Source organism: Lolium rigidum, chromosome 2 (assembly GCF_022539505.1).
Source record: "Lolium rigidum isolate FL_2022 chromosome 2, APGP_CSIRO_Lrig_0.1, whole genome shotgun sequence".
NCBI lineage: Eukaryota > Viridiplantae > Streptophyta > Magnoliopsida > Poales > Poaceae > Lolium > Lolium rigidum.
Window position 1 is genome coordinate 248,272,867 of NC_061509.1, and position 23,533 is coordinate 248,296,399.

The window sequence follows — 23,533 nt, forward strand, 5'->3', positions numbered from 1 at the left end:
CAATTTTATTGCATATCAATTCCTCAAGGCTCTCACGTGTGCAATATAGATGAAAGTGCAAATTTAGTTATTCTTTTGGTATCCTCGTTTGTGATACTTGTTGCCTTTCTCAATGCATCCCAACTATCTTCTATGCCTTGTTGATATTTGTGATGTATTTTGGATGTTTGTGGTTGAAGTTCATGAATGTACAATAAGATAAAATTGAGCCTTTGGCCATGCTATTAAGCAAAAATTCGTATTGGTATATTTCATGACTTCTTCTTGGATGTCATGCTATATTTCTTGTGTATCTATGTTGTGTGTGCATGTTTATTTGTGGATAAATATCTTTGTGATATTGCCCACTTAGAGAAACTTATACACATAAGAGATGATACATCTCCATTTGATATCTTATTTATTTTTTGCGTGTTGATTGGTCATGCTAAGCAATATAATTCATTGAAGACTATGATGATGCTATTTTCTCATCCTTGTAATAGTCCTATAATATGCTTTGTCATGCCTTTCACATATCCTCTTGGTTGAGCCTTTTATTATGGTGCCTCTTACTTGTTGCTCAACCATTTGTTTGTTGCAAGTGTTAAGCTTATTTTTCTATCTATGATCTATTGCAAATGTTTGTGTTTTAAATGGTAATGAGGGAGTAAGGATTCCATGTTATGCATATTGTATTCAAATGGAACATTTTAATGTATGCATGTACCTTGGGGAGCTTCCTCATTTTATTTAAGGCACTATTTTGTGGTGATCATTAGAGTTTGATTCACTTAGTATCTTTTGTTTTGAATGATATTGTGGGAGTGATGATTCCATGTTTGTGCACTTTATACTCCAATACAAATTGTCTAGTTTTGTGCACAAACCTTGGGGAGCTTCCTCATATTATATAGAGCAATCTTCTTGATCTTATCATAATATCTATCTTTCTTTTTGGTATCTTCTTTGTGCTTCATTTGGTTGCTTGCTTCATTTGTTGAAGCTTCTTGACTTTGTTATCTTTTTGCAATCTTTGATCCTATCTATAGTGTGATTCCTTCCGAATATTTGTCATTGGATACGTGCATTTGATTCCACTCAAATTATGAGAAATGCACACGCTATGGAGGAACTCTCACTATATTGGCCTTCTAAATATTTCACCCATTTCGGCAATTGGTGCCAATGGGGGAGAAGTTTGGAGGTTTTAAGGGAATTTGGTTATGTCTTTGCTTTGTGCTTAAGCATGTGCCTTTATTGCATTGCATCTTGTTGCTTTGCATAGTTGAATATTTAGAGGAAACTCCACTAGGCTTTGAATGCATATATATGCAATGAAAGTCAAGATCATTCACACATGCATATATTATGGGGGAGTTTGCTCTATATATTCAACTTGTTTGTTACTTAAATTCCTTATATAAACCCTCTCAAAGAGATTGTCATCAATTACCAAAATGGGGGAGATTGAAAGTGCATGGAGCCCCCATGTGTGGTTTTGGTAATTAATGACAATCCCTATGGACTAATGTTTGCATTGAGTTATATTTGTAGGAGTTGTCCATAGGCAATGCTTGAACCATATGTTGGCTTCAAGATTGCAATAAGAAGCAAATGAAGAAGATCAAGTGTCAAGTGTGTCTTGAAGATGAAGATGAAGTGAGCTCTCAAGGTTAACTTCAAGACATCAACGAAATGAAGGCAAGTTCAAGATGAGCCAACTCGAAGAGATCATATGCTTGAAGCTTGCCATGAAGAAATGAAGTGCAAGTTCAAGATGAGCCATCTCGAAGAGATCCTTTGTTTGACTCTTGCCATCCATATGGTGTTCATGGATATGTGAAGTTGCGCCGAAGAAGAAGCTCTCCCATGGTGGATTATGGGGGAGCAATCCACAAGACTTCGTCAAGCAAGCACAATCAAGAAAGGCGTTCCATCTTGTTGCGGTCAAGATCGTCATCATCGAGCTCAAGTGGAATGCGCAAATATAAGGTTTGCTCTTGATAAGGTTTCTTTCTCACTGGTCTCATAGTGTAGTTGGAGACCGGTTTATAGTTTAGTTGTCGTACTATCAAGAGGGCTCTCGAGTGAGTAACTCGATCGTATCGTTCGGAGAGAGCTCAAACCTTTGCATCCTTGCATCATCTTTCTTGGTTGTTATTTGGATCTTATCCATGTGATGTTTTAGAGCTTGTGCTTATTCTCATGACAAGCTCTAGTTCATCGGAAACGGATTTTGCATAGATCACTTGTTGCATTTTCAAGGTTGGAGGTTTTACCGGTATGTACTTTTTAGATAGGTCAAACCTTTCATCATTTATTTCTATCCTCCCTTGTTGAACTATGATGGTTCCCTGCATGATCTTGTAGAGCTTGTTCCTAGCTTCAAAACAAGCCCAAGATCATCAAAATCGGAGTCCGGATGCTAAAGTTATGCATGTTTCACTTTGTTGTCTCTGCCAGTTTTCAGGGGGGCGGCCGGATTTTCCGGGCCGGATTTTTTGCAAATATCCAGGCCCCCAAAATCGGCTAAGGACTTTCTGGCGATGCTCACTGGATAGGGGGCCGGACTTTTGTCCGGAAACTCCCCAAGGCCGGATTTTCCGGCGGGGGGGGGGGGGATTTTCCAGCTCCAACTTAGGCCGGAATATCCGGCCCTCGATTTGTCCCAACGGCTTGATTTTCTTGGGGGGTATAAATACCCCCCTTCTTCCTCCTTGGGCTGGTGCTCCTCACACTCTCTCTCTTCTCCATTGTTGTTCTTGAGAAGCTTGCCCTATCTCTCTATCCCTCCATGATTCTTGCCCCATTTTGAGAGAAAAGAGAGAGGAGATCTAGATCCACACTTTGACCAAACCAAATCATCTCTTTGTGAGTGAATCTTTGGGATCTAGATCTTGGAGAATTTTGTGTTCTCTTCTTTGTTCTTCCTCTCCTATTCCCCCAATAGCTTTTGTAGCTTTGTTGGAATTTGAGAGAGAAGGACTTGAGCATCTTTGTGGTGTTCTTGCCATTGCATTTGGTGCATCGGTTTGAGTTATCCATGGTGATTCGTGGTGGTGAAAGCAAGAAGGTTGTTACTCTTGGGTTCTTGGAACCCTAGACGGATTCTAGGCCTTTGTGGCGATTTGTTAGGATCCTCCAATTAAGTTGTGGATATGTGCCCCAATCTTTGTGTAAGGCCCGGTTTCCGCCTCGAAGGAAATCCCTTAGTGGAACCGTGACCTAGGCCTTTGTGGCGAGGGTCACTTGAGAATAAGGTGAGGCGCCTTCGTGGCGTTCGGTGTGTGGTGTGAGTACCGCATCTTGGGGTGAGGCCTTTGTGGCGTTGGTGTGCATCGAGCAACCACACCTCAAGGTGAGCCTCTTGTGGCGTTCGGGAGCACTAAGCCACCGCACCTCTCCAACGGAGATTAGCACTCGCAAGAGTGTGAACTTCGGGATACATCATTGTCTCCCGCGTGTCTCGGTTATCTCTATACCCGAGCTATTTACTTATGCACTTTACCTTGTGATATCCATCGTGCTTGAAGTTATATATATCTTGCTATCACATAAGTTGCTTGTATTGCTTAGCATAAGTTGTTGGTGCACATAGCTGAACCTTTGCTTAGAATAAGTTGTTGGTGCACATAGGTGAACCATAGTATATAGGCTTTGGGCTTGACAAAGTAAACGCTAGTTTTATTCCGCATTTGTTAATCCCATCTCGTAAAAGTTTTAAACCGCCTATTCACCCCCCCCCCCCTCTAGGCGACATCCGTGTCCTTTCAGAAGTTAACTTTGACAAAGTTTCCGAACACCAATTAAGATGAAACCAATTTTGTCAAAAAGATAGCGATGAATTTTGTTGGAAATATTAAGACTCCTCTCATAATGGTTTTAGATAATTTTGGAGAGGAAGCCTCACAACGTCAACAAACAGTAAAGACTTTCAAACTCAACACGTAATAGAAGATGCATACGGGTTCCGTTTTCGAAGAACTTAGGCTTGTTGAAAAGATAGCAACAAGCTAAAGAACCTCACACCAAGAAACACCATGAAGCAACAATAATATAGGGATGCAAAGTATGCAAAGGTTGAGCTCCCTAAGACGATGTGATCAAGTTACCCAACCAAAATCCCCTCTTAGGATAGTGCGGCTTTCTATCCTATAACCCGGTCTCCCAACAACCACCTTGAGACCAGTAAAAGGAAAACCTAGCAAGGCCATACCTTTCCCTTGTGCATCTCCCTTGATCTTGATGACTACGCTTCAAGCTCCATTCAAGTCGGAATGTCTCACTTGATCATTGTTTCTTCGTGAAGACTCATGATTGCTCCCCCATACACCACTATGGGAAATCTTCCTTGAAGCACATGTCCACACGTCCATTATCACCGAATGGATGACAAGCTTCAAGCATAAGTTCTCGAGATAGCTAACCCATATCGACAATCCAAACACACATATATAGTGGGTTAGCTCATGAAGCATAATTGACAAGGCTTACCATCTACAAGATCACATGATCCAAAATGGTACAATCTTTATGCTTCATGTGTTGACCAACTTGAATTCTGTCTTCGCTCTTAGTCTTGACCAACCTTGTATCTCCTCGTGATCTATCATAACATCTTGAGGTATATAGAGAACTCTTCATTTGATTGCATGCTCTAAACCATATAGTCATCCATAGCTCAACTCATGAGACTATCATGACAATGGCTTAGAGCCATATCTTGAATTCTTCTCTTGAAACCAAACACTCAAGATCGCGATGCCAATACCCAAGGTATATATTTATCTTCATGGCATCCACACTCCAATCCAACACATGGACTATAATAAATAATACCTAGGGAGTATTCCTACATATAAACTCAATGAAAACATTAGTCCCTAAGGATTGTCATTAATTACCAAAAACACACTTAGGGGCAATGTACCCTTACATATTTTACATATACATCATATATTGGAGATGCTCTTAGGCCTTGGGTGTAAAATGGGTTTGTTGGATGTCTACCCGCCTTGGCCCCGCGCGTCTCTTAAAGCATCGCTGGCCTAGCCCCCCCCCCCCCCATATTTCTATAGGATTTAAACCGAACCAAATGCATATATACAAGTCATATGAATCAAATGAGCCCTTAAGGTGTTAAGTATTTTATAGGTCGCCATGCCTTCTTCTTCGTAGATTACGATGATTGTGTTCCTACCTTCTTCTCCATCGAGCACTACGACCGTTGGTGCTGCCTTCTTCTCCATCGAGCACACCAACCTTTGCGCTAAAATCCTACTCCCTTGGTTGTATGAACCTCTTTCCCTTGATTTTATTACTGATATGCAAGCATGTGAGTGCCTCTTTCATAGAGATTGATTGTAGGACATGTGCAACCGATTGTTATGCTTAGCATATGCTTTTGCGTAGGTCATCCCACCTTCTCTTGATCTGATGTGCAAGCCTTCATTGTCATCAATGTTGTCTGACGGTGCAAGGGTTGATCTAGCTATCTATCCGCAAAAATCTCCAACGGTGTGGGAATCATATCTATCAGAGTTCATCCTCAATAGGGTTTGTGAGAAAGTCAGGATCGGGATTGACTGTTCCTAAGCCCTCAAAGAACACCACCTGTAGAGTCACCTCTACACAGGTGAAAACCCGCATGAGGAAGTGGAGACGAAGGTGGACGCTTGTCTGCAAGGTTAGAAATGTTCAATGAGTGACATTTTGGAAGGAGAGCACGACCATGATGATGGATAAGGTCAAGTTAAGAGCATACCTCATGGCTCGCTTGCATATCACTAGTTTATTGTTTTACTTGTTCATTCCCTTTTGGTGATCTGAATTAACAACATGTCTTTTGAATCTGAGTATTTCCTGAAGCACAAAGATTTGTTGAACACTCCTATGATGAACTACAAGCATATATGAAGACGGTCTTCGAGCCACCGTATGTGCGTAATGAAATTCTCTTCACTTCGACCAAACTCGTGGCAACTATCAGCTACCTTGCGAACAAAATGTCCATGGTAGCAACTCTGCTGAGATGAGAGGATCAAATAGGAGGATTTGGCTTAGGACCTGATACGTCCAAAACGTATCTACTTTCTCGAACACTTTTGCTGTTGTTTGCCCTCTAATTTGTGTGTTTTGAATACAACTAACATGGACTAACGCTGTTTTCAGCAGAATTGCTCTGATGTCTCGTTTTTGTGCAGAAATTCAACTTTCTGGAAAATTCCCGGAAAATATCGCAAACTCCATATTTCAGCCGAAGACTCACAGAGCCAGAAGACGAGACGGAGGGGGCACGAGGGGCCCACACTAGCCCTAGGCGGGAGCCAGGCTTGGCCGCGCGTAGGGGTGGTCTAGCCGCCTCGGCCACCCCCTCGGCCTCTCCTTCGTACTCTATAAAGCCCCTGGCCTGAAAACCGAGGTGGGTTTGACGTTTTTCCAGAAAGAGTTCCGCTGCTCCGCCACCACCACAAACCCCAATTCGGGACCAGAAACTCCATTCTGGCACCCTGCCGGGACGGGGAATTGGAGGAGATCATCGCCATCGCTATCACCGACGCCTCTCCATCAGCCATCCATGATTCCCCATCCATGTGTGAGTACTTCCCCGCTGTAGGCTGTAGGGGATGGTAGGGATTGGATGAGATTGATCATGTAATAGCTATAAGATTGTTATGGTGCCTAGTATCCATTGTTAGTATTTTTGACATTGTTGCAACTTGCGATGCTTAATGCTTGTCACTTTGGACCTGAGTGCCATAATATCAGATCTGAACATGTTATTGATTCATGCTGATAATTATTGTTTTTTATCATACCTGCAAGTTGTATACACATATTATTGTCCGAAACCCGAGGCCCCAAAGTGACAGAAATTGGGATAACCGGAGGGGATGGCTATGATGTGAGGATCACGTGTGTTCACGGAGTGTTAATGCTTTGATCCGGTACTCTATTAAAAGGAGTACCTTAATTACCAGTAGTTTCCCTTGAGGGCCCGCTGCAATAGGCTAGTAGAACAAAAGATGTCGTGCAAGTTTCTCATTGCGAGCACGCACGACTAAATGGGGACACACATCTATGGTTACTTTGTACTAGGATGCTTTTATCATTGTTTTATGCAAATGCCCATGTCTTGCTATTATATGAACTATTTCATTCATGCAGTGCCCGTTCATCTATTCATGTGCCTACAATATTTTAATCCTACTATCTACTGTAATCATCGCTATTGTTGTTTCAATTTCATTACTAATGTTACTTCACTACTACCACTGCTATAAAATTCTTAGTACTAATAAACTGTTGCGAGCAAATCTATTTCCAGGTGCATCTAAATTCTGAAATGACAACTCAACTGTTAAAGCATATAAATATTACTTTGTCTCCCCTTGTGTTAAATTATTAATTTCAGGTTTTACTTCCCTCGAAGACGACTGATGCGATCCCCTATACTAGGTCATCAGGACCTAGCTACACAAGCACCACTATCGAAAACTGTTGTGATCCCCTATACTGGGTCATCGGGACCTAGCTACACAAGTACCACTATCGGTGCTACTATTGCGTTTGATGGTGGTCGTGATCTATTGAGGTCATGTATATCTTGGAAATTGTTCTATTGAGGTCATGTATATCTTGGGAATTGTTCTAATATCCATTCCACTAGCTAGGACTTGATCAAAAGTTGATGTGTGGACTATAATATTTTGGGAGGTGGTATATACTAAAACCCTTTGATGATAACTGGGAGGCTCCAACTTCACCACAAAGATAGAGCCATCAACACCAATTGTTGCATAAATCCAGCATAGTCCCATACTGAACAATTGCACCAACCAACAGACAAGATTTACTCAAACAGTTCCAAAAACAAGGAAAATATGGCCTCCTACAAAACAAATCTGTCTAGCGACATTTGAAAAACAAAGTAATATTGTTTTACAAAAAGACCTGATGCCATACAAAAAATAAAACGCAAAACATGGCGAGAGTGAGATGCCATGAGTGAAATGTGAACAGTTTGAGTAAAAGGATTTACAGCCTCGAATTGACCATCCCATATGATATACGGAATATCCGAGAACATAAAAGTTTTACTGTATATGTCGCTCACCAAAGCACCAAATCCAATTCAGACAATCTGTATTGGTATGTCCCACTACATATTTCAGCATACACTGAAGATGTAAAAACATGACTGCGAGGTCCACACCCAACAAGCAACAACCATGAATGCAGTCAACATAACAACCGCATTTGCAACCAACTGCACACATCATAAGCTGTACACATCTTGATATCATGTTAATTACCAAATTTCAATAGAAACAGCTACAGATCCTAAAAGATAAAATAAATAAATCAGTAGAAACTTGGTTTTTCATTCAGTCTTTCTAAGCCAAATAACAGCATCAAGAAACCTACATCAAGGTTTCTGAACTTCATCGGTCTTACAACAGAAGCTTCTTTACCTTGGCATCGTCTATGTCATATCATCACTCTGCACATGGTTAGAAAGGGCATATACATAGAACAAAGTGGAGATTACAGATTAAATATGATCTTATCGCATAGTGTGCGTCAAGAGACGAGATGTAATTTGAACAGGGGCACCAAAGGTTTGATTTTTCTTACAACATGAGAACTACACCCCAAAGCCTTAATGCAGACATTAGTGTGTTGATGGGAACGCTTGGATTACCTCACCCAAAAAAACTAGCCACTAGGACAGGCTAAACCGGGTCAGTTAGTTGAGACGAGCTGGCACATGCACAAGTGGTGCAACTAAAATGTAAAAACCAAAGTGTACTTCTCCACTTATATTAATAAGTTAAACTATTAACAAACCATAATCCATGCAATGAAAATGAGCTTCCTTAATCAGTTGATAAAACATGCAATACAAAATAAAATACTAGCTGAATGAGGATTATCAGATACTGAGGATACCTTGCAATGCTTTAGAAGGCTTTTAAGACAAGCTTATTTGATAAAAACCCTTTCAGCATTTTTTTTCCTTAAAATCTTCAGGTACAGTGCAAATGACCCTCGGCATTGAAATTGACGAACAACAACAAAAGAGAGATAACATTAACAAAGCTAAATAGCATTTCTATTCACAATGTTCGCATGGACTTGTCTTGAAAAGGTGCCTTAACGTTCATTGTAGAATGCATAGCGCACGATGGGTCTGCAGCTCTGCTGCAGCCATTCATCTGCTGGATACCAACACACTTCACCAAAAGATGTTCAGGTGACCAACCATGTAGACAGGGGAGGTGGTATTATACAAAATAATTAAAAAACAATTTTAAAAATGTCAAAAAATTCTGACATAATTTTTTTGTTGTACATCGTGACATTAAATGCATGAAGGGTATGCAAGTCAGATGGCTTTACGATATTTATGACTATTGGAAGGAACCAACGACTGAAACCAAGTAACACATTGCAGTCTAGCACTCACACGAATTCTTTGCTTGTCTTGACACCGACGCCAGCATCTTATTCTCATCTCACTTGGCTACCTCCCACTCCCTCTATTCATTTTTCTGCCCACGCTGCGGCACATGCCACCCAAGTTGCAGGCAGCAAAGAAAAAATAGCTAACAAGCAGCCTGGTGAGAGTATGAGGTGCAATAGCAGCAAGAGCCAATACTTCATGCGCAGAAAGGGCGTGGCAGTTAAGGAGGGTAGGTTAAATCAGCACGCCTAGGTCATAGGTCCAAGTTTCAGGAGATGCCAGAGGACCATAACGACAGGGCAGTTCACACATGACCTGCCAAAAATTCTACAGTTACAATACGCTGATCCAGCCAGTGGGGAGGACAAGGTCCAGAACTTTGGTGCTGCAACTACACACTACAAAAGGCAATGCCACTGCCAAAACATGGTTGACATTATGAGATTTCTCCTTTCCTCTCCAAGCATCAAAATCTATGTTCAACTCCTTTTCAATGAGATTTATTTTTGCCTATAAACCTATTGACTGTTGTGTTTGACCCCATCCTCATCTAGGTCAGTACTGACCACTACATAAGTTGGTAACTTTGTAGCAAGTTGAAGAGTTATCTGAACACTGCAAATAACAGATCCCCTCAACAACAGAATACCCTTGTCACCAAAAGAACAAACTATATGGATCCATATTGCCATTTCGTAATACTGATAGGTACTTTATTCAGAAGTCGGACAATGGATTCAATACAAAAGGGCTCATTTCGTTAATACTGATAGGTACTTTATTGAGAAGTCGGACAATGGATTCAATACAAAAGGGCTATATCTGTATGAAAAAGGACAGCAATAAGCCAAAAAATAATGATAGGCAGGGCTCTCTTCAACACTGGTGGTGCCATTTACTCAGACGGAGTCATTAACTATATCCACAAAATGTTCAACCAACAATCATCGTGTCCAATTGTGGGTGGTGGCACATGTTTAACATGGGTTAACATTACAATGAACTGAGAACTCCAAGGCATCCAACAATTACCATAGCAAAATTATCAGAACATTAAAGAAACCAAGTATGACTGAAATGAAATTCTGCAATAAGAATAACATGCAAAATTCTCAAATTTATATCAATTTAAAGTAACAACGTTTCACGATGATGGGCTTAAGCATAGCATTTCATGGCAATGGCATTCATCCCAGAAAATAAACGGAAAACAAGCCATTCTTCAAGGAATCAATACCGGTTATAATGGGTAAAGAAAAACTAATTGCCCGTGCTCTGAACAAATATAACCATAATCTATTTGTTCGACCAGGGAATCAATGAACAGTTACCAAAAAACTGCTAGCAAGAAAACTTACCAAGATAGGATAGTAGACTGACCGCTAAAATTCACAAAAGTAACAGGGCTTCAGGACCATCCACAATGAAAGTCAATTAGGCATGCCCTCGAGCTTCCTGTCTTGGTAGCCACAGCTTAAGCTGCAGATGGGTCACAGAACACTTGCAGTGAGTTCAATCAACTCTCCAAGCAACTCACACAATACAAACTTTTCATCAAAGTTCAAACTGTAGAAGAGAAACACCATTAACTGGTTTTACAAGAACATCTACGCTATTTCTGAGTAAATACAGGTTTGCTCCAATAAATTCAAGTGTGGGCATGATTCAGAACAATAGCCGCTAGCTTGTGTATCACCAGATGCTCTCCGCAAATGCATTGAAACTGAAGCAACCAAAACTGACTTTGCTACTCTTCCAAGAGAAAATCTCATACAGGCAACTCTTCTATATAAGTTAATACCTTGTACGTACTAATTTTCAGCCTTCTTCCTTACAGGTTAAACTTCAAAAACGACACCAATACTCTTCCATATATAGACTGGTGTGTGAAAATCAAATGTGCAGAATTGTCTCATTAGATTAACTCACAATAGAACAATTATATTAGATTATATAATGATGGTCAAAGTTACATATTGTCAAACATGCCAATGCCCAAAACATCATCTTAGGACGTATAAAACACAAAATGCAAGCCAAGCTGAAAAAGATAGAACTATACATCATCAACAGTGCAAGAAAGACTTTTGATCCATTCAGCCAAGATAAATCGAAACCAAGTCTAAGATTAAAAACCAATTCTTCCATAGAATAATTATTACTAAGTTCATCACAAGAGACAAAATCCTTTAAAAAAAAACAGAACATCAGCATCTAGAGTTTACAAGAGAGCAAAGCAAAAAAATCAAAGATAAGAAGGATCTCCTTCCATTATATAAACTTTCTTGCAGCGAAAGCTGCAAAGAGTGCAGAAAGGAAGTTTTTAAGTAATAATGTTTCTATAGTGCATCCCTAACTTACTGATTTTATTCAGTGGAATTATCTAGACTATAGTACGTTACTGTTTCAACCCTATATTAAATTGCAGCAAACAGACAGACCATTGCTCATTGTAGTGAACATACAACAGGAACATATCAAGCAAAGCGAGCCATAATACGTACAACTTAAATATGCCCAAGCAATGTCAAAGGTCACCTGAGCTTAAAAGATAATCGTACACACAGATCTTCTGAGAACACAGACGAAAAATAGTAAATTCATTACATTTAGCATGATAACACATCAGTACTCAATGAACTCCTCAAGCACATTACCTCACAATTTGCATTAATATGCATCACTTTCCTCGTGAAAAAGCAAAAGGTACTCTTCCCTCTTCGCTTCATTCATCTCTTGCAAACAAAATGCAAAGATCAAAAGAAAAATTGCTAGTAACAAAGAAAAATGAATTGAGGAACTGAGAATATATCATTAATGATTGTTTACAGGAATCACTTTATAGTACTTTACATACAGGAGTTTCAGAAGTGAAACTGGTGTACCCAACAGCAGTGAACAGGCCAGACCATACGACGCAGCTCTATAAGATTTGCACACCTTACAATGGACAGGTGGATTAGATTGTGACCAGAACATGAGAAAGAGCTCAGTGTGACCAGAAGTTCAGAAAGAGCTAACCCTGTAAATGATAGTGCCTAGCATGGAACAAAAGGAGATATCTTATCCCTTTCAGTCTGTGCCAATGCCTGCTAAAGAATACCATCCGCCGTTGCCAGACACCAAGAAGACGAGGTACTTCATGTCCTGTGGACATCTCACCTTGGAACACATGCACTTCCATTGATTCACGCTGAACATCTGCAAACCAAAAGACATGGTTTAAGCTCAGCCAAAAATGCCACGATCACCTATGCTCCCTTGTTCTTTCATCCGCTGCTCCTCCAGAGGATCAGGACTCTTCACACGTTTTCGCATACGCCTACAGGTTTAAAGAATGTAACATCAATTAAACCCATATTGATCAGGCAAAAAGATGGACTGCTCTGATAGGCTAAAGATCAAAAGAGAAAAAACAGTACCTATCTTCTTCATTCAGAGAAGGAAATGTTGGCATTAAATCCCTCGACTGAGGCAGGGGTGCTTCACGGAACCATTCATGCTTCAAGGCAGCATCTGCTGATATGCGCTGCAAGGAAGAAGCAAATATGTTCAGACATAAAATATGAGGAAAGCAGAATCAGTTGGTTCTCTATAGGGCATATATTACCGTCTCTGGATCGTACGTCAGCATTCTGTTTAGCAGGTCAAATCCAGCTTCTGACAAGGTCAGCCCGCCAGTGAAAGATACAGCTGGAAACTTTTCCCTTAGTTTATTGTACCTGAAAGGACAGAATAAAAGGTAAGACTTCCATGGTATTATATAAACATGACATGATCAATATAAAGAGTAAGCAGCAACAAGAAATGGTTAACCACTTACGGTTGTTTGGGGAATTTGGCCTTGGCACCAGGTAATTTTGAATAACCAGGCCATATACCCTCATTGGGTGTACCAAGCATTTTAAATATCTGCAATGAAAGTTAGTTATGTGAGATTTTCTTAATCTAATTAGAATGAACAAATGAAAACGTAAGTCAAACTAGAAACCTTGCTCAGTTGATCAATGTCGCGTTTCCCATCGAATAGTGGCTTTTTTGTCAGGAGCTCTGCCATAATACATCCCATGGACCACATATCAATAGCAGTAGAATACTCCGTTGCTCCTAACAGTAATTCTGGAGCCCTGCATCCATAAGGATCAAACCGTGAGATCATGATGGGAGAAGTGAAAACTTACAGTTGAACACTAACTTAACAACACATTAACTTTAGAAAAGCTGATGACTAACCTGTACCACAAAGTGACAACCAATTGAGTGTAAGGCTTTAATGGGCTGCCATATTGACGAGAGAGCCCGAAATCACATATTTTCAGCTCACCACGGTTATTCAAGAGAATATTAGATGTCTTGAGATCCCTATTTAATAGCACCGATTATTAGGATTTTTATATATACCAAAGAATAGCACCAATTAAGAAATATGCATAAAAAGGTTGAACAAAAAACAATGGTTATCATTACCTGTGAATTACCCAATTGTCATGAAGATACTTCACACCCTCTAGCAGCTGAAGCATCAAACATTTGACCTCGCTTTGACTATATGGTTGTTTCATAGTCTCCATGACCGCCTTAAGATCGTGTTCCATGTACTCCATCACCATGTAAGTGCTATCACCACTCCCAACAACAATTTCTTTAACATCCACGATTGAAGGGTGATGGAAAGATAACAGGATATTTATTTCCCTTAGAGAAGTCAGTGGGAAACCTTCTCGTTCATTCTCCATCTTGACCTTCTTCAATGCAACAGTCTCGCCAGTTTCCATATCCTCCGCCCTAGATACAATTCCGTATGTACCCTCATTGATGGTGTTGAGCCTCTTGAACTCGTCAACACTCCTACAACCCTGAAGCATGTTAATGCATCTACGCGAGGAGCCTGCGGTCTGTGGGGTTCTAGACCTAGATGCATGACTCTCAGAAACAGTATGCACCGTACAAAGAGCAGAAGAATCCTCGCCAGCATCCTCCTCAGCATCAGTGTGATCACCCTTATCTACCTCAACATCCCCATTTGGACTACACCGTACTACCCCTGAGTCAGAAGACACAGAGGAGTTCCCCCTCGGGTCTCCAAGCTCTGGGCTTGTAACCTTCTTCGTGGACCCTTGTTCTGGTGACACACTTTTCTTCTTCTTGGGCACAATCTCTTCCTCGTCATCAGCACCTGCCCACCGTGAAGTCATAATGTTTCTCGTTGCGGCATAACCATCCTCCCCCTCCTCATCTTCCACAACAATACCATTGCTATCATGCTCTTGCAATCTTTCAACCTTTTGCACATCAATTGGCACATCCAAATCCATGCTGCCCGGGGTGCTAACACCTGGGAGCTCAGCAGCCACACTGCCTACCTCTTCCATGCTCCTCACAACATCTTGAATGCGAGGCTTAGATCCATTCCTATCCAAAGTAATCGGTGAGTGCTTCCTTTTCCTACTTGGGGAACGCACACCACCCTCACTACCGACTCCAGCAACGCCATTCAGGCTCGGCTCCCTTGCCTTGAGAGGGCGCCCACGAGACTCTTCCGAGCCACTGCCGCTCGAAACCTCGCCGGGCTCCCTCTCCTCCCTCCTCCCAGAGGGGCGGATCTTCGGTGGCAGGTGCGGCGAGCGGTGGCGGCCGTACCCATTTGACGGCTCCCGGTCCCTGCCCCGGCCGCCATCACGACGACGATCCGAGTCGCGGTGGCGGCTGGGTTGTCGGTGATGGTACTCCTTGTCCCTCCTAGAAGCCCCCAGATCGGACTCCCGCTCCCTCGCCACCTCGTAGCCCCGGTACCCACCGTGGCGGCCCGCGGCCATGATCCGCGCGCGCAAACCCTAGCAATCGACGCGAATTGCCCAAAATTCCCCCGGCAAACCCTAGATCCTCGGCCCGAGACCAAACCCTAGACAGAATTTGGGGGCTCTGGATCGAATTGGGAGTCGGACCTTCCCCGGATCGGGGGGTAATATGCTGGAGCTTTGTGCCCGATCGAGCGCGGGGCGGAAGCTCGTCTGAAGGCGGCGGCGACCGAGGACGCGGAGAGGAATCGTGTGGGTTTGTGGTGCTGTGGTGGTGGTGGGTGGAGGCTTGGAGTTGGAGGGCGACGCGAAGAAAAGAAGGGGAAGCCGCGTCAGGCATCGTGCTGTGCTGTTGATTGGTATCTTCTGATTTTGGGTCGGACTTTGGTACGGGGGATTCATCCCAATGGCAGGTGGGGTCTGACACGGAGGCGAGGGTATAGGGTCCGCACTGTCAGTGGGAATAGGTTGGGGTGTACTATAGCTCGGAAGAACGTCTGACTCCAATGTCAATGGGACATACTCCCTTCTATGCCAAAAGCAAAATGTGTTGCCTATAAGATTTTTCCTAGTCAAACCGTGTACACTTTAACCAAATTTATATCAGAAAATATCAATACTGTATTTAGAATCTTAGATTAATACCATCAGATTCATCATAAAGTATAATTTAATATGGTATACATTAGGTATTGTAGATATAAACATTTTTCTCAATAAACTTAGTTAAAGTTAGTGAAGTTTGACTTTCGCAGAAACCTATATGAACTATGTTATGACAAGGAGGGAGTAATCCGGACTGAACTTGGAATACTTTCATGGATTACAGACCTGATAGACTGAACTCCTAAACGTTTTATATGATTCTAAAGTTGGTTTCGAAAATTCCTACTCCATTCGATTCATAATAAATATCGAGAACTTAGTACTACTAAATTTTCCTTCCCTTTATATTTTGGAGGATAAAAATTTATCCAAACCTCATTTATTCACTTCCTTTGAGAAGTCTAATGCAACATGTGTCTTTATCTCTCCTCTTGTTTCTTTTTGAAGAAGATTCTTGCAAAATCATACTAGATAAATAACTAAATATAAATAGTTGATTTTATTATTTTTTATGCAAAAGTCCATATATCTATTCATAATCCTCAACAATACAACAAAACCCAAATTAATAAAACTTACAAAAGGTTCTTTCTACATGCAAGCCTCCTAGTTCATAGGCATGCCACCACGTTTAGGCTATCTAATCTCCGGAGAGAAATGCTGCTCTAGTTCACTTTATTTTCTTTCCCACGTTCTAAATGTGTTTCCAATACCGTGTACGTCATCGGTCAGAATTGAAGCCCAAGCCCACCCCGAAGTCAAGGCTATTCTCATTGTCCTTCACCAACGAGGAGTACTTAGTTGCTAGCCTGATTGGACGGATAATATTGTTAGCCACATTTTAGACTACACAAGATTTCTCGGTCTGTAGGCCATCTCTCTCTCTCTCTCTCTCTCTCTCTCTCTCTCTCTTAGTTTACAGTGTGATACAAATTTCATAATAGTGACATTTTTGTATATGTGGTATCTTTGATGTATTAACAAGACTTTTAGCAAATGTTTATGAGCTGCAATTAATTACCAAGGGCCATTCACTATTTTAGAAAGTTAAGGTGGGCCAATATTTGTTGGGTTTGGGGTAAATTGTTTTACCTAGGAGTGTCCACAGTAAAATCACAAACGTGGTTACAACTCTTTTGCTTTCTCACATTTTCGAAGCTTTGATTTTCTATCATTTGTCATATGTAGTAATCATAAGTCGTTACGGAGTACCTTTTTTCAGCTACAAAATATGAATATTTGGAACATTTCTATGCCTTCTAAATTATATTTGTAATAAATTGGTTGATGTGCAGCCTTTAGAGCGTGGGCTACATATATCCATTTATTTTAGAAGAATCAAAAGCTCAATTTTAATGCTCTAAAATTGAAAAAAAAAAGATCTTGGATGTAGTTAATGATGTACCCTATAATCGTGCAACTTATCAATATGAAATTCTTTGTAGTGTACATAGAAAGACAAAAAAATGTGGATGTGAGTTTTCTAAACCAGCTATATACTATGCTACAGCTAGTTTCGCATAGATGATGGTGCACATAGTAGGTTTCCCGCTAGAGAAAATTCATTGTTGTTTTAAGACATTTCCATCAAACAACGCCAAATAATACTAAAAAACTTTATAACATGACAATACTTGTTGACTTTCTGGACAGAATTTCCCCGGCGGTGTATGTTTGAATCGTTTCCAACACAAGGATGCATGTCAATGTCAACAAATTGTATTGTCCCCGATATTCAGCTGCACAATAGCGGCAGCTTGAGCGAGAGCAATTTCAGTTTGGACGGCAAGCCCGGTGAGCCCCCGCCGACTTTCACGGCGCGCCGGCCCAGCTTGGCCTCGGCGCGAGCGCGCTTCTCCTTGGCCACCGCCTGCGCCGCGGCCAGCTTCCCCGCCGCCTTCTCCTGCGCCCGCACCATCCTCCTCTCCGCCGTAACCTGGCAGCAGCACAATATTCCGAATCAAGAAAACTGTTCCTGCAGCACGAGGAGGAGGAGCAGCAGGAGGAGGACTCTGCTTTCCAGCGGTTGAATGGCGTACGTGGATCGATGTATGATCGACTGGATGCGTACCTCTGTCGTCTTCATTCGCAGCTCGGCCTTCCGCCGCTCGCGATTCTCCCAGGCCTGGATTCTCAGCTCCTCGCGCCTGTACCTGAGAAGATGCACACGACGCGAAGCTAGCTTGAGAACAAACCTCAGGGAAGGGGGCGGTCGTCGACGGCGGAGAGAATCAGAGAATGTAATTGATACATGTCTTTGTCACCTGGCCATCTGCTTGGCTCGCTCCGCCTCGTCCCACGCCGTGGCGGGCGACACGGCCGTCCACCTCGCACCCGCCGCCGGATCGCGCCACTCGGCGCTCTCACGGGGCGCACTGGGATCCACCGCGCCGCCGTCACGTTTTCTCGGCGAAGCGGCCGGGACTCGGACATGGGACCGCCGGGCCGCGGCCGACGGAGCGGCGCGGGGCGTGTTCGTCCTGGACGGCTCCTTGCTCCCGGCCGGTGTCATCTCGGTGCCGACGTCCCTGAGGGACAGCGACACGCATCTCTGCCGCTCCGACACCCGCACGGAGTCCACGACCCTCTTGGTCTCCCCCTCGGCCAGCGCGCCGGCATCGGCAGCCAGTACCGCGTCCGCGTTGCTCCAGGTCCAGGAGGGCCTGCTGACCCCCTTCTGCGACGCCGACGGAAGCAGAAGCCGGTTGTCGGCGCCAGAGCTCCGGCGGCGGCCATGGTCGCCTTCGGGCGCCCTGGACAGCCACTTGTGCGCGTCGTCCCACTTGGAGGGCCTTGGCTTCGCCTTCGTGTAGCATGTCAGCAATGCCCTGGCGTTGCTCGCATTGTAGCTGTAGAGATCGTACTGGAGGCTGCTGGCGCTGGAGCTTGAGCCCCGAGGCGATCTCCTCATCTCTCCGCGAGCTCAGAGGAAGAACGCACGCACCGACGCGCAGAAAAGGAGGAGGAGAAGAAGAAGAAGAAGAAGAAGAAGAAGAAAGCGCGCCAAGGAAGGTTTTGTGGTTTCTGAACCTTCCAAGTCCCACAAAGGCATACAAGAATCAGAGTGCAGACGCAAAGGTCAGTAGGAGTATGTGGAACTTAACGCGAGTACCACTATATACGAAAAGTTGCAAACTTGCAATCATGCAGGGAGGGAGAAGTCGCTGGAAAGGAGGTGACGGGAGTGACTGCTCGCTGCTGACTGCAACGAAGTGATGAGCAATCGGAGAAGGACCTAGAGACCGAAGCTCGAGTGTCGTCTCCTTCCTCCTCCCGTTGACGACAGTCGCACGAAATCGCGGCGGCGGATAAGCGGGGGCTGTCCCCGGGTCCCGACGGCCGCGGAGAGCAAGCGCGCCATCGAGTTGGCGTTGATCGGTCCTGCTCCTGCCCGGCTGGCACGCACGCCCATTCGCCCAACATATGGAGCGAGGTGGCAATGGCGACAACGTGGGAGGTCACTGTGCTGTGCACAAGGCGACGCCGGCCGTATGGTGCATAGTGCAGCGCCGTGCGCGCATATGGTGCCTGCCTGCATGTGGTTTTGTCCCCCGGCCCGGCGTGCTGGCATCCGTCCAAGGCGTGAGAGGCCATCAGCCACGTGAACGGCAACTTTCCCGGTACGTTTTGTTAACATATCGCCCGGCTAAAACTTGTCGGCGAATTGTTACATTACTGTATGCACCGGAGGGTTTTGTGGTCTGAGCACGTGCATGGGCTCAGGCCCTGGGACCGGTGCGTCATTGACATATTCAGTCTAGATCTTTACTATTAAGGTGAAACCTTCGATGTCATATTTTATTTTATTTACACCATAAATGCCACCACAATCCAGCCATAGTCGGATCCTAAGCGCACCTTGTTTTAACTCATACAACAACCCAGCCATTTCCTCCGTGACTAACGACTTGGTAACAAACAAGACTTATCTTTTCTACTCATGTGCCACACCTGCTCTTGCGTTGTCACAACCACGTCAAACTTCCCGAATTCAACGCTACAAACAAGGCGTATGTGATACTAATATAACTCAATAGAGATCATCTCTATCTGATACAACCATATGAAGCAATGAAATCAGGAGGCTAAATGGCCATGATGACACGCGCTACTTAGCCCTGCCAACCTATAAATACGAGCTAGCTTGGGGTGGAGGACAACCAGGCCCGGCCCTGGGGCAGGGTGAGCGGGGCGGCCGCCCTGGGCCCAGAAAATTTAGGGGCCCAGTTCTTGGGCTATGTATTACTTTGCTCCTTCTTCAGGTACAAGGCGTACAAGGGCCTATCGGCAGAAATCAGCCAGAGAAATAAGAGAGGCCCACTACCGCAATCGGACGAAGGGTTCGGGAAGATTGGGATGAGATCGATCGGTGCGTGTATATATGTACGTGTACCGTGTACGCTTCGTTCGGTGCAAATCGCGAACCGCCGACCCTAGAAACTCGCCGCTCGCGGACGGCCGCCCTCGCCGTTTCCCGATCGTAGATCGCGGGGAAACATCTGAAACGAGCACGGAGAAGAAATTGGCCATCGGATCTGCATGCGACAGCCTCACATGTATTTCTCCGATTCTTCCCATATAAGTGGCCTATTCTATGCCCTAATTTCTGATAATTGTAGATCGTTCTTGGATTGATGGTGATAAACATTGTGTTTTAGTTGTTCTAAAGGGATGATTGATAAGGAAGTATTCATTATTCCATTTCGAAAAAAAGGAATTTTTCATTATTTTGGAATATACAGTATATCATTGGGTTTGTGATCTGTGAGTTCAACAAATTATGTGGTTTTTTTGAACGGTGCTTGATGCACTATATAACAAATTATGTGGTTTCATAATAAATAAATAATATTGTTGCATTGTCTTGCAAATCTCTTTCAATTAATATATATATTTATACAAATTTTGAGAACATATTATAAGTACAAACCATAGTTAAAGTTATAAGTTGTTGACCAATAATATTAAAAGGCACCTTATATTTTAGGACGATGTGAGTATAATGATTCATTTTCGATGCTCCTATTAGGGGTCTTAGATTCCAGTTTCGCCCCGGGCCCTCGAAACCTCAGGACCGGCCTTGAGGACAACTTCATAGCACACTTGTTTCAAAAACAAAAACTGCATAACACGAGCAAGGTGGCGAGAGCACATGCGCCCATGGAGAGATCTTCAAGACCCATAGACAACATACACAAGGGGGTGACAGCGGCGACGGTACTAGCGTACACGCAGTTACCTTGCTTAACTCATTTGCATCCAAATGCCGAAGTCTCCTCTATCACCGGCTAGCAACTGTAGAAGAACACATCAAAGGAGGTACACCATGATCAATCTTATGCCTCCAGATAAACAAGTTATCGCAAATAATTTTTATAACCAATCAATTAGGCAAGAATTTTGGAAAGTGTATCATATCATGGGCTATACAGGAAATAATTTTGGAACCAATCAATTAAGCTAGAACCTTGGTGCTTCTAATTTTGGTAGCGTGGAAGTTTATCTAGCACTAAATGTCATTACACTAATATTCATTTAGGTTTAGTGTCTTATCCCATATTGCTCAATCCGGTTTATATCTACATTGAACATTTCATATCTATGCCCCCTCGTTATATTATGAAGGTACACTGAGCCAGAGAATTAATCTCCGTAACCCTCGGAATGACATGGAAATAAATATAGAGATATGGGTGCAGTTTAATAAGTACATTGTTTAATATAGTGATTGGATCTTATAATCATTTTGTACTCGATAGATGGTGAAGTTAAAATCTCTTCCTTTTTCATAGGAAGATGTATAGTGAGTCAAATTGAAAACTATCATTTGCAATGTAATCTATACTCTAATGCTTACTGCAATGCTTGAATGTCGTACACGCTAACAAAAACCAAACGAATTTAGAACCTATGACAGATTGAAGACTCACTAACGAGTTTCACCGAGAAAGCATGATGGCATCGGCGCTTTGATGAACTCCATATTGTCATAGCAGAAACATCCTAGTGGTGAAATGCAAAAAGATGATGGAATCAAAGAAAGCTTGTATTTATTTCAATTGTATACAGGTGTAGCTGCTTGAGTTAAATGGAATTCAGTGTCTTGATATTTATCACTACTTTGGGAAAGATTATTTATACTACATCGCATGAGAGCTCTGATATGTAAATTACTTTTTAAACATGGCAACTCATCCTTCTTACTTGACATTTGTGTAGAAGCCTAAATAAAATATTCCTATGCAACGAATACGAGCAAAGGAAACTCTTGTTGAATATATCAATCAACAAGTTAGATTTAAAGCTCGCGTTTAAACAGAATAGGCACACACCTCCTTGTGTTTCTAGCAGATTTTTTTCCGCGAAACCGTAAAAGCATTGCGTTTCGATGCATTGATAGAAAGAAGGCTATTTGTACAAACCCCCGAGAGGGCACACACCACGCCTTACAACTCAACCCAAGAGAAGAAACTAATCTAGGGGAGGAGCTGGCAAACACCCCGGGCTCCCGCGTCCGCCCACTGACGCGTTGATGTCTACGCACGCTTCTATTCCTGTAGACAGTGTTGGGTCTCCAAGAGCAGAGGTTTGTAGAACAGCAGCAAGTTTTCCTTAAGTGAATCACCCAAGGTTTATCGAACTCAGAGAGGTAGAGGACAAAGATATCCCTCTCAAGCAACCCTGCAATCACGATACAAGAAGTCTCTTGTGTCCCCAACACACCCAATACACTTGTCAGATGTATAGGTGCACTAGTTCGGCGAAGAGATAGTGAAATACAAGTGGTATGAATGAATATGAGCAGTAGTAACGGCTCCAGAAAATAGCTTTCTGGCGTGCAGTTGATGGTAGTAATATTGCAGGAAGTAAAGATGCAGTAAAACAGTAAATAAGCGATGATTGCAGTATTTGGAAACAAGGCCTAGGGATCATACTTTCACTAGTGGACACTCTCAATATTGATCACATAATAAAACCACTTTACACTCTCTTGTTGGATGACAAACACCATTAATTGTGTAGGGCTACAAGAGCACCTCAATGCCGGAGTTAACAAGCTCCACAACATTCGATGTTCATATTTAAATAACCTTAGAGTGCATGATAGACCATTGCAATTATACCGAGTACTAACATAGCATGCACACTGTCACCATCAGGCTATGAAAGGGGGAATAGATCACATCAATACTATCATAGTAATAGTTAACTCCATAATCTACAAGAGATTACAATCATAAACTACGCCAAGTACTACATGATGCACACACTCGTCACCATTACATCATGGAGGAGGAATAGAGTACTTTAATAACATCACTAGAGTAGCACATAGATTAATAGTGATACAAAGCTAATCATATGAATCTCAATCATGTAAGGCAGCTCATGAGATCATTGTATTGAAGTACATGGAAGAGAGATTAACCACATAGCTACCGGTACAGCCCTTAGCCTCGAGGGAGAACTACTCCCTCCTCATGGGAGACAGCAGTGGTGATGAAGATGGCGGTGGTGTCGATGGAGATGCCTTCCGGGCACTTCCCGTCCCGGCGGCGTGCCGGAACGGAGACTTCGTCCCCCGGATCTTGGCTTCGCGATGGCGGCGGCTGCGGAACTTTTCTCGTATCGTGGCTTATTCGTGTCGAAGTTTTAGGTCACGATGACTTATATAGGCGAA

General features: G+C 42.9%; 2 protein-coding genes across 2 annotated transcripts; both read right to left on the reverse strand.

Moving 5' to 3' along the window:
• Positions 1-12,240: 12,240 nt before the first annotated feature.
• On the reverse strand, positions 12,241-15,521 carry LOC124693235 (cyclin-dependent kinase G-1-like). The gene is made up of 7 exons (XM_047226703.1): positions 13,916-15,521; positions 13,682-13,810; positions 13,440-13,575; positions 13,272-13,360; positions 13,059-13,170; positions 12,871-12,977; positions 12,241-12,770 (listed from the first exon to the last, which is right to left on the reverse strand). The coding sequence occupies exons 1-7, from the start codon at positions 15,262-15,264 to the stop codon at positions 12,677-12,679; spliced, it is 2,016 nt and encodes a 671-aa protein (XP_047082659.1). The 5' UTR covers positions 15,265-15,521; the 3' UTR covers positions 12,241-12,676.
• A 2,066-nt stretch (positions 15,522-17,587) lies between these two features.
• Positions 17,588-18,763, reverse strand: LOC124690740. Its single transcript, XM_047224087.1, has 3 exons — positions 18,117-18,763; positions 17,924-18,005; positions 17,588-17,788 (listed from the first exon to the last, which is right to left on the reverse strand). The coding sequence occupies exons 1-3, from the start codon at positions 18,761-18,763 to the stop codon at positions 17,588-17,590; spliced, it is 930 nt and encodes a 309-aa protein (XP_047080043.1).
• Positions 18,764-23,533: the final 4,770 nt, after the last annotated feature.